Below are 14045 nucleotides of genomic sequence, written 5' to 3' on the forward strand. Positions count from 1 at the left end.
AGGTATATTTGTTCGTCATATCGACCAATTGCTCTTTTGGCAAGCGTACCAAGTAGTGACTATTATACTAACCATCAAGTTTCCTGGGGGTCTTGTCGACCAGCTGAGCCTCTGGAGATAGTATGTCAAGCAATAACTTGTCGTATACCCTGCAAGCATACACCAACTGTAATGCCCCAAAATACCTAATGCGGTTTAATGCTTGGATTAGTAGGCCGAGAGGGCCATAATTGATTTATTATGCCATTAGATGATTATGTGCATGTTTATGTGAATTATATTATAATATGGTGTTAAATGCGTGTATGTAGGTCCACATTTCATCTTAGGGGCATTTTGGTAATTTGGCCCGTTGAGGGCGTAATTGTATATTTGTATGCATGTTGGTGAACTATTGTTGAAGCCACATTATAATGTAGATTTGTTCGAGCCATTCGACATGAGACGGTCTTTGAGTGAAAATTAGCGGTTTAGTCATAACGGGATTAAGTTCAGGGCTCGGGGTGAGTCTCAGGGTAATTTGGTGATTAGAGCATTGCCGGGAATTAAATGGTAATGGGATATGAATTATTGGTATTTGAGAATATCGAGAATAACAGGAATTGGAGGGTGTTAATTATGATTAACGAAATAGGCAGGAAAGGACGGTTTTACCCTTGGCAGCCTTTTGAAAACTTTATTTGACCTAGGGGCAAAAATATATTTTCACCTTAAGTCATATTTAAGCCATTGAATGCTGTGGAACTTAGGCCAAAATAGAGCATAGACTCATCTCTCCCGTACCTCGTTTTCTCTCCTTTTTCTTTTGGAGCTTTTCTTGAGGATTCAAGCTAGGGAGTGGATCTTGAGGGCTTAGGATTGTGTTCCACCATTGAAGAGGATCCTAAAGTGAGCTTGAGGTAATTTTCTAGCCATTAAAACTCTAGTTTTGCCCTGTTTTTTATTTGGTTTTCAGCTTGATTTTCTAAATTGGTTAAAGGGAATTGATGAGAGTTTTTGGCTCGGGTTACTTAGGTTGAGATTCCTAGGGCATGTGTAGATGGTTTTTGGGTTCATTTGGGACTTAAAATGAGGTTTGGGAGCTTTTGGTTCAGGTTGGAAATGGTGGAGTCGAAGGGGGAAAGTTTTAGGGAAATTCTGGCTGAGTGTAGTGCTACAACGACCACAAGTGGGCACTACAACACTACTCAGGGGGAGTCTTCTCTGTCTTGGGCACTGGGGCGCTAGGGGGGTAGCACTACAGCGCTACCCTGCTCCTTTAGATTCTTATTTTGGGTGTTTTTAAGGGTTTTTGGCTCGGGATTTCAATTCCTAAGGCTCGGGATCGAATCTACTCACCGTTTGGGTACAATTCGGGGTCCTGTGAGTGAGGTTTAGGTCAATACCGTTTTATTGTTAATTTTCATTAATGGAAGTTATAATTGGTTATGACTAGGTAACCGCTAAGGAATCAAAAGGTTGATCGTTCTCAAGGGTCGTTCTTTTACTATTTCTCGCTCGAACCAGAGGTAAGAAAACTGCACCCCATACGTGACATGCATGGTTATTATTGAGGCATGTTGAGTGTTTAAATGTGGACATTGATTTCATATCAAATGCTTAGAAAATCTTGCTTACTTGTGAATGGCATTGACTTATTAGTCAAAATCGGCAATGGTGTCAGAACTAGCTGTGAAGCTGTGACTTACTATTCAAGTTCGATAGTAGTGCTGAGCACTGGTCGTATGTTATTAGCCTATGAGTTAGAAGTGGCATAAGCATCATGAACGTAGAGTTGAAAAGATTAGATCTAATCGATATCTAAATTGAATGACTCATCATGAGCATTAATGTCGGACTGACCCCAAGTTCGATGAAAACTAAAAGCGCTTGCCTAGTTCTATGACTAGTCACTCAGAGTCAGGGCCAAAAGGCTCAGGTGACTCCATCGTCACATGGCTAAGGGTATGGAACCCACGCTAGTGACTCTATGGTCACTCATTTGGTTTACGTTAGTGACTCGCTTATCAGTCACTCACCGGGTTTAAACTAGTGACTCGGTCACTCATTTGTGAAGACATCAGTCACTTATTTGTTTGGGGCTATAAGCTCTGGATGATTATCATGATCATCATTTGATATTATATACATGCAGTATTGAGTTTTCTTGCTGGACTTTGGCTTATGGGTGCTATATGGTGCAGGTAAACGGAAAGAAAAGCTCACCCAGACTTGAGTGGAGAGCTTAGGTGGTGATGTGTACATATGCGGCTGCTTGACCACCACAGCCAATGAGTTTCTCAGAGGAACTAGGGATTAACCCTATTTTTGCCGCTTAGGTTGGCGGGTTGTAACTTTTGTATTGTAATGACCATTTTGGATTGTAAATAACTTGTAAACGATTTTGTGGGCCCATGAACATTTTTACGTTTTGAATAAAATATATCATTCCTTTTTTTATTGGGTTTTCACCTTAACCTTTTAATAACACATAGATGCACATTTATAACCAAAGAACTCGATTAGCGAGTTAAGCACGGTTCAAAGTTTACAGTAATGGTCTTGGAGTAACTAGGGCGTTACACCAACCAACCTACCGGGGGTCTGCGCAATCTACTCCACGTGTCCAAATTTAGTGTCACGTCAGATATGTCAATTTTTAGGATAACATATATATATACATATAATTAGTTATAAATTACATTATAAAAAAAAAGTCACAAAATAAAAATAAATGTGCACATGATAAAAAGCAATAATCTTGTGATAATGCAATTATTAATATTAAAAAAAATAGGTAAGAATTTTGAAACATTAATTGAAGTTATAAAAAAATTAAAATTTTTAAAAAATACTAGGAATTTTTTTTTTCCAGTGTCATGTTTGATATTGTCATAAATTAAGTGGTCCACTTTTTTAAGATTGATTTATTTATTTATTATATATTTTAAAATAAAAAAAATAAAAATAGTATTTAAGGACTTAAATGATACAAGTTAAAAATTTTGGGAACCTAATTAATTCAAAATCAACATTTGGGACACAAATGATACAAATTATGAAGAATGAGGACTGCAGTTGAAAAAAAAATCAAATTTTAAAAAATGTCATGATAGTCTTTTAAAATATTATGTTTAAGAATGTCATAAATTAAGTGTTCCAAATTTTTTAAGATTGATTTAATATTTTTTTTCTATATATTTTTTATGCATTTTAAAATAAAAAAAGAAATAAAAATAACATTTTGGGGATCTAAATGATACGATTTTAAAAAATTGGGACCTAATTGATATAAAATCAATTTTTAGAATTGAAGCACTACAAAGTATAAATAATAAGAACTACAATTGAAAAATCCACTTTTAGTTTTGGTAGAAAACTATTACTTATCTACATAATAATTGACTTACTACACAAATAATTGAAAATAGTCCGTGATTGTCTAAAATTTTAACCTAAAATAAGGGTGAGCAAAATAACTTAATCGCATACAATTATTGCACCTTACTATATTTATTTACTTTTAAGTTATTTTAATATAATCATATTTAAATGGGGAGTATACACACAATACACCCTACCGCATAGAATTAAATTTGGTTCTTTGTTCCTCTCATTCCAACACATGGTTATTTGATTTTGAGTTTCTATGTTACTAGTTAGTACAAACGCACTTCTCGCGTTTATTTAAAAATTTTCATATACATATAAATATATATATAGGGGACTTCTTTAATCCCTTAGTTGTCATTTTCAAGACTTAGTCCAACATTGATTATCAGTTATAGGATGTGTTAGTTTTTAGAGTGAATGGTTGGATTTGAATTTATTGATTAAATGATACAAAAATACACATATACCTTTAGGGACCTCCTTTAATCGAGTACCCCCTCACAGCTGCCAAAAATTTGTTTGATTGATAGGTCCGAGAATTAACGAACATCATTTAACTCAACATCAAACACAAGCCACGAATTTGGAGGAATTGCACCACCTGCTCCCTTACGTCCATAACGGCGTGAAAAAAGTTTATATCAACACAAACACAAATATGAAACAAGCTCAAATTAGATTAACAGACATTTACAAACTCGAGACATACCCTATCTCTGGTGGAATGGTAAGCCTTCTCTTATCCCCAACACGCATGCCTGGCAAAATGGAAGTAAGAGTGTAAAGAACTGCTTTACAAAGAAATAAACAGGTAAATTTAATTTTTTATTAAAATAAATTGACATAAAATTACCCTCAACTCCAACATCCCACCCTTTAATAACTTGTCCTACCCTTGTAAAACCAAAAGACAATAGTGTTAATACAAATAATGAGGAAGGTTTACGTAAGTTGTCGCTAAAAAATAGTACAACTAGGCGGAACTTAAATGGTGCTCTTCCCACGTTTGAGTCGAACTGTTTACCATTCTTCTTTAGCTTGCCAATGTAGTGGACACTGACCTGAAATGTAATGAATTTAATTTTGTTTAGAGGTAGGTGAATACTAGACTTTTAAAAGGCAGAGTCAAATCCTCACTTAGAACATAAACCAACATAAATCTAATTTACACTTCTTTGTTTAGGATTTCATGATCATGGAATCTAAGTGAATATAATTTTTTCTGTCTGGAACTTCACAGACTTAAAGATTAGTGACTTGAAGACTTACTTTCTTTCCTGGTTGAGCTTTTTTACCATCTGGTTTGTCCATTGACAGTTCTTCAATGACCAAACCATTAGCAAATGTTCTCACTTTAGATGACTTTGCATTAGTTTGCTTATCTGAGTCCAAGGTTTATACATTTTGGGCTTCCGTGGCAGAAACAGTTTGATTCACATTAGTTTCACCTTCATTATCCTGGCTTTTCGTTTTGTTCTTCTTTCTCTTCTTTTTTGTTTCCTATTCATTTCCAAGGCTCCTGAGTGCATAAATTTTTAGTCTCCATTTATGATAGAAATATTTTAATCACACTTTTTTTAACGAAGTAGTGACTCCTAATCGAGCAACCATACAAATATTATAACTTAAATATGGTATGTTTAGTGGTATTATTATTATTATACTCTAATTGTGCAGCACATCAGGAGATTATAAAATAACTTATGCAAAGGGAAAGTCTTCCATACCAAATACCATATAATGACCAAAATTCATTCTAAATTAACTATACAACCTAAATCTACATAATCAATGGTAAATCATTCTTCTAACCATTAAACAAGGCAAACAAAACTAAGATATTCACTAAGACAATTCATTTATTACTCGCAAAAAAACAAACAATAATTACTTTCAGTTTTTTTATTTTCAGCTATTATGTTATTACTAACCACTCTATTTAATATTACTTACCGACATCAAAATGTTACTCATATGCAGATGAGTTACTGGAAATTCATTACTTTTACATACAACGTTATTCCTGACTTCTCCTTTAAAAATTACTAAGTGACTCTTAAACATTACTTTCCCAATTTCGTAAATATGTTTAAACACAATACTAATTTTACCTTATTGCCCTCCACTGTAGACTTTTTTTTTACCTACAAATTACTATTTTGCCCATACTTTTCAAACCATGATTCAATATTTTTTTACAACCGGTTTACATCACCGGCTCATCAAGTAAAAAAATGTAATAATAAAAACACCAAATAATTTAACAGCTTGACACTTAGCAATTTTTTTGGGTCCCACTTGTTGGACTAAGTCCGGTGAGAGACTTAAGAACTTGCCATATATATATAAATATATTTAAATAATTTTTTAATAGAACAAATTGTGGTTAAAATATCTAATGTTTTCAAAATGATACAATTTTATACACAAATTTTTTTTCAGTGGTAAATATACTCAATGTTTTTAAAATGTTGCACTTTATACCTATTTTTTTTTTTTGCTGTAGATATACTCAATATTTTTAAAATGTTGAACTTTTATACCTATTTTTTTTATTATTTTGAGAAATAATAGAAAAGTAAAAGAAAAATATTAATTATATTTTAAATTTTAAATTATTTTCATTTCCTTATTCTTTATAAAAAAAATCATTTAAGATTTTAAAACTAATAAAAAATAAAAATTATATTTTTCCTTCACTTTTTTAAAAAAAAAAATTATATTTTAAATTGATGAGAAATTTTTTTTTAATTATTTTAAATCATTTTTCTATTAATTTTAATAAAACATTTAGTAATTTTTAACTTAAAATAGTTATTTTAAGGAATAATAAGAAAGATAAAATAATTTAAAATTTTAAAAATAATTACAAACCTATATTTTTCATTAACATTTTTATTGTTTCTCAAAATAATAAAAAAAAATAGGTATAAAAGTACATTATTTTAAAAACATTGAGTATATTTATTGCCAAAAAAAAAAAGTTTGGATATAAAAGTGCAACATTTTGAAGATAATAAGTATATTTATCGCCAAAAAAAATATTGGGTGTAAAAAATTAATATTTTGAAAACATTAAATATTTTAGCTACGATTTACTCTTTTTAATATAACTAAAGAAAAAAATTATTAATATAACAAATATAATAACTGAAAAATAATTTCAATATATAAAAATACTTAAGATATATTATAATTGAATATAAATAAAACTAAATAAAGTGGATTACATTGTTTATTATACCTAATATAAATATATATATAATTTTTGTTATATTATGTTATATATATATATATATATACATTATTGTATAATTCTCGAAAGCAGCAATTTTTCATATTTCTATATTATTAAAAATTTTCTTTTATTTTATTTTAGAGTGTTTGTTATTATCGAGGTTCTTACATTATATATTGTTGTGTGTTTATTTTTTTTATTTTTTTATTTTTGGTAATGCAATATATCTCTTCTATATAATAAGTGTGTAGATAACGAAATTTTTTTAATGTAACAGTTTTTTTATTTTTTAATGTTAACTTTAACGGAATATTTTTATATTTAATAGAATATTCTTATATTTAACGGTAGTTTGTAAACACAAAAATTTAAATAAAATAAATAAATAATTAAAAAATTAAAATAAGATATTTTTGACATAATTTACAATGATAATTATTTTTAAATAATAAATAATTAAACAAATTAAAATATGATATTTTTGAGATATTTTAATAATAATTATTTAAAAATAATAAAATTATATTTTTTATAACTTAAATAAAATTTAATTAAACTTAAACTCACTTATTAGAATAATATCATATTAAACATATAATATAATTTACTGTGAATTAGCAACAATTTTTCTTTTAAAACTAAGAAGAAACTTAAATTTAAAATCCATGTATAATATTTAATATAATATATAATCTCTTGTTGTCACTCTCAAATTCAAAACTATAACAAATATGAACTTAAACAAAAATAAATAAATTATTTAATTAAAATAAGATATTTATTTCAAAATTTATATGACATTAATATAAATTTAATAAAAATAATTAATAAATTTTATAAATAAAACTAACCGCACGTTGTTTGGATATAATATATAAATATATAGGGAATACTTTAAGCCCTATTGGTAGGGCTCTCAGTGTTTACAACCCGTGAATAGTTTTCGACGCGATTTTTTTATAACCGTGTATATTGTAGCTATTTAGAGCATCCTGCAAATTTTCAGAAAATTCCGAATAGTTTACAGTACCGAAAACTAGGTTCAAACATGTTGTTGCACGTGTAACTAATTTTTTTTATGCGCATGGAAAACATGTTTGAATCTATTTTTCGGTACTGTAAACTATTTGAAATTTTCTAGAAAATTTGCAAGATACTCTAAATAGCTACAATATACACGGTCATAAAAAAAAGTCGCGCCGATAACTGTTTACGGGTCGAGAAACACTGAGAGCCCTACCAGTAAGGCTTAAAGTGAGACTCCTATAGAAGAATTGTCTTCTATATATATACATATATATATATATATATATATTTACAAAAATCAATTTTTTTTATTATTTTGTCTATTCAATACATGTATACAGATATATATATATAGCATGCGTAAATTAAAATTTGGAATAATTTTTTTTATTATTTTTATTTTGATTTGAATGTATAAAAAAATGTTAAATAATATATTATAACTTGCAAATAAAAGTGATTGACATAGAAATAATAGCACATCACATCTTAGAATATTGTTAAGGGATACTCTTGATCTAAAATGGTATGTTCATGCTTAATTTTTTATTTTATATTTGTATTTTGTTGTTGATTCTTTTATAGATTGTAAGTATTTTGTTGTTGATTCTGATATAAACTGTAGGGTACCAAGTTACTTTTTATTGTTATCATTGTTATGCTTGAAATTATTTTATGGTAATTTTTGTTGTTGTTTTTATTAATCTTATAGATTGCAAAGTGCAAGATTACTTTTTCTCGATGTCTTTGTTATGCTTGTAATTGTTCTAGGTTACTTTTATGGTATCCAAAAAGTAAGATGTTACATTTTGTTGCTATCTTTTGTTAATTTTATAAATTACAAAGTACTAGGTTATTTTTTGTTATTGTCTTTGTTATTCTTGTAATTATTATATGTTACTTTTATAGTGTCTAAAAAGTACTAAGTTACGTTTTGTTGCGGTCTTTTGTTAATTTTATATATTGCAATGTATCATGTTTCTTTCTATTGTTGTTTTTGTTATTTTTATAGATAACAAAATAGAAGGTTACTTTTTGTTGTTGTGTTTATTATGCGATTGCAAAATATTAAATTACTTTTGTTATTGTTTTTGTTACTTTTATAAATAGAAAAATAACATTTTTTGTTGTTGTTGTCTTTTTTATGCTTGTACTTGTTTTATAATATTTTTGTGGTGTCTAAAAAGTAATGGTTACTTTTTGTTGTTTTCTTTATTACTTTTATATATTGCAAAATATGTACAAGGTTACTTTTTGTTGTCCTCTTTATTATGTTTTGTTACATGTTATTTTTATAGTGTTAAAAAAGTATTAAGTTATATTTTATTATTGTCTTTGTTACCATTAAGGATTGCAAAGTACCAAAATTTGTTTTTGTTATGTCATATTAACGTAACCGGGTACCTTAAATCATATATCTCACTCATGTTTATTTCTTACCAAATTAATTTTTGTTAAAGCAAGCTACTTATTGAATCTGAGTAGCCTATATATAAATAAATAAATATATATATATATATTATAAATCTTAACTTCTCAAAAAATGTGAGAAAGCTTCCGATTACCCATATGACAGTGGTAACCAACACATTCTCTTCGTGGGATTGCCAAGTTACTCACATCAAATGATTTATTAAACAATAGATTTGCAAAAGATCACATATTTATTTTAAAAACTAATAATTTGTAGATGAAGAGTGCACAACAGAGCCCAGTGCTTTAGCAAAGAAAAGAATTGATTCAAATAATTTCATAAGAAAATGCGGAAGATTGTTTACTTCTTTTAAAACTTCCATATAAATAACGACAACGAGAGAAGATGAATCAACCGGATGTATGATCCTGCTTGAAGATGATTGGAAACTTGAAGGAGATGCTTACCGGAAATAATGGTGGAGGCCGCGAAAAATGGTAGAGGCTAGTGTGAATTGGGGAAAATTCTCTCAGCTGCCTGAAATGCACAACACTGATTTTCAATTGATGAAGAATAATATGGAAAAATGGTTTATATAAGGAGATCAATTTTTTTTCTAGATTTCTACAATTTTCATCCTTTTTCCATATTTTAATTTATTTTAGAAAAAAATAATTGTATATAAAATGTCAGATATATATGTTGACTGTCTTTTTTGCTGCCAACTTAATGTGAGAGATTAAAGGAAAAACAAGAAAAGAACAAAGGGTTTTACATGGTTCAGACTATAAAAGAGTCCTAGTCTACGAGTCTCTATTATTTAGTGAGCTTGAAGCTTGTAGTAGCAAACTTTAATGGTGATTCTCAAGCAGCGTATATATTGTACTGAGTTACAGAGTTTCTCTCTCTAAAAAATCGAACCCCTTGCAATGAAATACCCCAGCCCTATTTATAGAGGCTGGGGTCATTAATGTTAATCATCTCTTATTAATGTCAGATCCCCCCATTTTGGGGTATTAAAGTTGACTTAATACAAAAAAGGGTGGTGCTAAAATAAAGACTATGGCCCACACAAATTCTACGGGGCTCATTGCAGAAAGTCATGCACCAACTTTATAGGGAACATATCTGTGATTGTCAAGGTGTGGTGTATGTTTGCCCATGTTAGGCGGCGTTGTGGGAAATGTTGATTGTCGAGTGTACGAACCTGACACCACTAATCGAGGTTCACCAAAAGTTGTCAGATGATCCTCTCGAGAACCACACCCGCAGTGACTGGCATCTGGCATCAATTTCAGGCTGAAGACCAGAGTCCTGGACTTGGGGAATGACCGAGTGAAAATGGCATCTCAGGATGTGACCTTACCTGGAGACACCCTCGCCTCGAGGACATGACTCGAGGCATGGACTCACTCGAAGACGTCCATGACTTGGAGGCTAGTTCAGGAGGTGGTCTCACTTGGAGACATCTTCGCCTCGAGGGAAGACTTCGGGGCATGGCCGGATTGGACTTCGCGGAGGAGCTAGCCCTCTGAGACTTAATATCTTGTCCCTAATTGCTCCTAATTGCCACAAGTCAGATGGCGTAAACACAAACAACATTTTCCCCCTAAGTCTTCACTCATCCTCGGACAATGGATACTTGGACTGAGGAGTAATTCAGAAAGGTCTTCGAGGGGGGGGGGGGGGGGGGGAGACGCTTGGGCTCCCTCTTACTTCCTCTGAAAGGTTATGCCTCTAAGCAGTTCTAACAGTATAAAACTCGATAACTGCCTCTAAGCAAGCACTCTTACCATTCTAAATTCTCAGAACTCTCTCTTCTCTCTCAAACTTCCCAATACTTTAATCATTCCCGAGTTTCTTCTGCAGTTTTGGACGATTGGCAAGAGTCGTCTTACTTTTGGGTGAATGACAAGCGATTCTTCAGAGTCCGAACTTGTTTCAGCCCTTATTGGCACTACATCTCGAGTAAGTATTTACTAGTTTTATGTTTGTGCTAGGCTTAATTTGAGAGTTTAGATGCATGCTTAGGAACAAAGTTTTTGTGGTTTTTTAAGGGGAAGCTTTGAAATTTTACACGTCTTTTTAGGCACATATTGGTGTTAGGAGTTTTCAAAATGGCCTATTGCCCATTTTGGGTAACTTTTTCCTTTCTGGACACTCAATCGGAATTTGGAAAATTCCCAGACTCCGGTAGTGTTCATAAGTTCTGATGGTGTTCTTCGGTGCTGATTTTTCGGCCCTAAGGACATCCCAAGCCTTTAGAAATTCTTTCCTCTTCTTCCCAAGTACTAGTCTTAGGGATTCTCGTTTTGACCCATCTTTCTTCGGGCTAAGGTGCTAAATACTTGGCATGTTGTTTCATATGTACAAGGAGCTCCATCAACTACACAACACAAGGGTTCTACGCCTTTGACGTTGAGATCATACAAATGGCCTGAGAAGATGGGAAACTCCCCGAGAAGGGGAAGCAGGTGGCTGGTAGCAGTTAAGCCCTCGTGGTACAAGAGGGCTCTACCGCAGTGGTGACAAGACCTCTTCAAGCTAGCCTCTCAAAGGAAGAAGCCAACATGGGTCTGGTGCCGTCGAACAACACCTACACCACTGCGGGGTTCAAGGCAGAGGAAATCCCCAGCAAGCTTCGGCACTGAGGTGCCTTGGAGAAGATTTTCACCCACTACGAGGTAGACATGCGTAGGATGCTAGTGCGCCTGTCTTGGGAGGACGAGAGGGCGCATGAGAGTATTCATGGGCTCGAGCCCTGGAGTGCCTCTCATCTCCAAGCTGGTGAAACCCTGCCATTGCACCAATACTATGTCAACTTCCTCAAGTTCGTTGGCATAGCCCCCTTCCAGTTGTCCTCGCATCGAGTACTGGTCAGACTTTACGTTCTGTACAAGAGACAGAATTGGCCCACACCTTCCCCTGCTGAGATATTGTACATCTACAGCTTTCAAAAGTGCCTGAAGAAGGGGAATAGGATAGGTACTACACCCTGATTAAGCACACGATCCCAGGGAGAAGCTACAAGGCTCCAAGCGGCAATGAGAACCACACTCGGAACTATAAGGATCAATTCTTCTAGGTGAATGGCTTCCCAACGAGGACCAAACTCACCCTACTCCTAGACTTCGCTAGAGTTGGTAAGCACTTTTGTCCCCGCATAGTTTCGTTTAATAATTTCTCGCTCGTAATTGATCCTTGATCTTGAAAACGTCTCACTTCAGGTCCCTATCACCGCACACCTTTCGTTGATTCCTTCGACAAAAGATTTAGGGCAATGAACACCATCTATGATGAGGAGTTGGATTTCACCTTCTTCGTCATTGATGCCCATCTTCGGCATTATGGTCTACTGCAAGAGGGGCAGAGCATAAGCCCAATGGTCCTCACCAAATTTTGGGACTCGAAGAAATCACGACACGAGGCGAGGCTCCACACAGACTATGTGGTGGCCAAGGGGAAACTTGAATACATGTGACGCCTTCGTGAGGAGTATGCAGAGAGCATCCTCACCATCAAGGAAGCCATGGAGGTGAAGGAAGACAAAGAGCTCGAGGCGGAGCTCGAAGTGGGGATCGAGTCATCTTCCATGCCTCAAGGTAAATCCCCAATTGTCCTTCATTATGCTAAGCATGTAGGGGAGGGAACTACTCCCGGCCATTCTTCATTTTTTCCCTTGCTCCTTGAGTGTGGTCAAGTCTCAGGGTGTCGTTGGTTAGACAAAGAGTATCAAGACTATCGGTACCTCATTGACATGTTCCTATGCAATCCAAGGAGGAAGAGACACCCCCAAGGTTCCGTGCCTCTTGGCGAGATGACGACTATGTATGCCACTTAGTTTTGTCAATACAAGACCAATCTAATGTAGGAGATGGGTCGGCTCATCCGCGAATTTTCCCATTCCGTCCTCCACTCAGCGGAGCCTGATCGCGATGGGGCTCCTGAGGAGATTTATACTTAGTCTCGCATGTGTTTTCACTTGTTTTTGTTATTTTATTTCCCTTCCGAGGGTCTAACCAGTTTGTTTCTTTTGTGCTAAAAGCATGGGCATGTTCAAATTGGTCAGGTTGAAGCACCAGAGGGTGTTAGGACCCTCTCAGATAGATTTTCCAGCGGCATCAATCACGGTGCCCACACCCCCGACCGTTGCAGCTCCACCCCTGGTTGTCCCAGCAACCCTTGCAGCTACTCCACCGATCCTCACTCTGAGGACAGTGGCTCCTGGTGAGGTCATTGACCTCGAAGTTTCCTCCCCTCAAGATGGGGTATCCTCTGGGGAGGGTAAGGAAATCTCTTCTAATGTGCCTGACTCCCCTCCAGTCAGGGTACCTCGGTTGATAATCTTCCCAGAACACTATGACGGGGAAGATTTGGAGACACACAAGAAGATTGTTGAGTACTACAACGCACGCATTGATGAGGGCGATGAGGACTTTAAACTCCTTGTTGAGTTTCTGCGTGAGGGCTGGCCAAAGGATCCTGTTGCTTCTCCTTGCAGCGAGGAGTTGGAGCCTCTCCTCGTGGGGATAGTAGGAGCTAGGGCAGTTCTACTTTCTGTGGAGCTTCTTCAAGGGTTAGCAAGGTCCGTGTGTGAGATGCCTTCTCGTAGCTTCGCTTGTTTTGTTAGTGACAACGAGGTTTCACTGGTAGTCGCCAGTTGCTATTCCTCCTTGAAAGTAAGTCTTCTAATGTTTACCTCAATTCATTATCTATTTCTCCATCTTTTTGCTGATTTGATATTCTAATTTAGCAAACTGCGGCCCTCAACCAACAACTCGGAGACATCATGCTGATGCGTTCCTTTGAACTTAAAGAGGCTCGGGAGGAGCTGGCCCAGGCTCGGGAAGAGCTGGCGCAGTTCTAGGAAATTGCAGTCCCTTTGGAGGAGAACTCGCGACTCTAGAATGAAGTGGAGGACACGAGAGCCCGTGTCCACGAGGTGGAGGGTCTATTGGCCACTGAATGACCAAAGGTATCCACTTTAGAGGAAAA

The 14045-nt window shown here is 34.4% G+C and overlaps 1 protein-coding gene across 1 annotated transcript; it reads right to left on the reverse strand.

Annotated features, from left to right (window-relative positions):
* Positions 1-3872: 3872 nt before the first annotated feature.
* Positions 3873-12396, reverse strand: LOC133796016 (peptidyl-prolyl cis-trans isomerase FKBP15-3-like). Its single transcript, XM_062233498.1, has 7 exons — positions 12289-12396; positions 11864-12013; positions 4642-4764; positions 4346-4433; positions 4226-4267; positions 4078-4130; positions 3873-3980 (listed from the first exon to the last, which is right to left on the reverse strand). Exons 1-7 carry the CDS (start codon positions 12394-12396, stop codon positions 3912-3914), a joined length of 633 nt encoding a protein of 210 aa, XP_062089482.1. The 3' UTR covers positions 3873-3911.
* Between the last annotated feature and the right edge of the window lie 1649 nt (positions 12397-14045).

Source organism: Humulus lupulus, chromosome 8 (genome assembly GCF_963169125.1).
Source record: "Humulus lupulus chromosome 8, drHumLupu1.1, whole genome shotgun sequence".
NCBI classification, from domain to species: domain Eukaryota; kingdom Viridiplantae; phylum Streptophyta; class Magnoliopsida; order Rosales; family Cannabaceae; genus Humulus; species Humulus lupulus.

Excerpts from the sequence above, each read along its gene's own strand:
- LOC133796016 (XM_062233498.1), bottom strand. The coding sequence starts at position 12,396 with ATGCCGAAGATGGGCATCAATGACGAAGAAGGTGAAATCCAACTCCTC. Across the intron at positions 4,765-11,863 it reads AACTTGAGGAAGTTGACATA|TTGGACTCAGATAAGCAAAC; the intron begins GTATTGGTGCAA and ends AATGTATAAACC. Across the intron at positions 3,981-4,077 it reads TTCCACCAGAGATAGGGTAT|GGAGCAGGTGGTGCAATTCC; the intron begins GTCTCGAGTTTG and ends TATGGACGTAAG.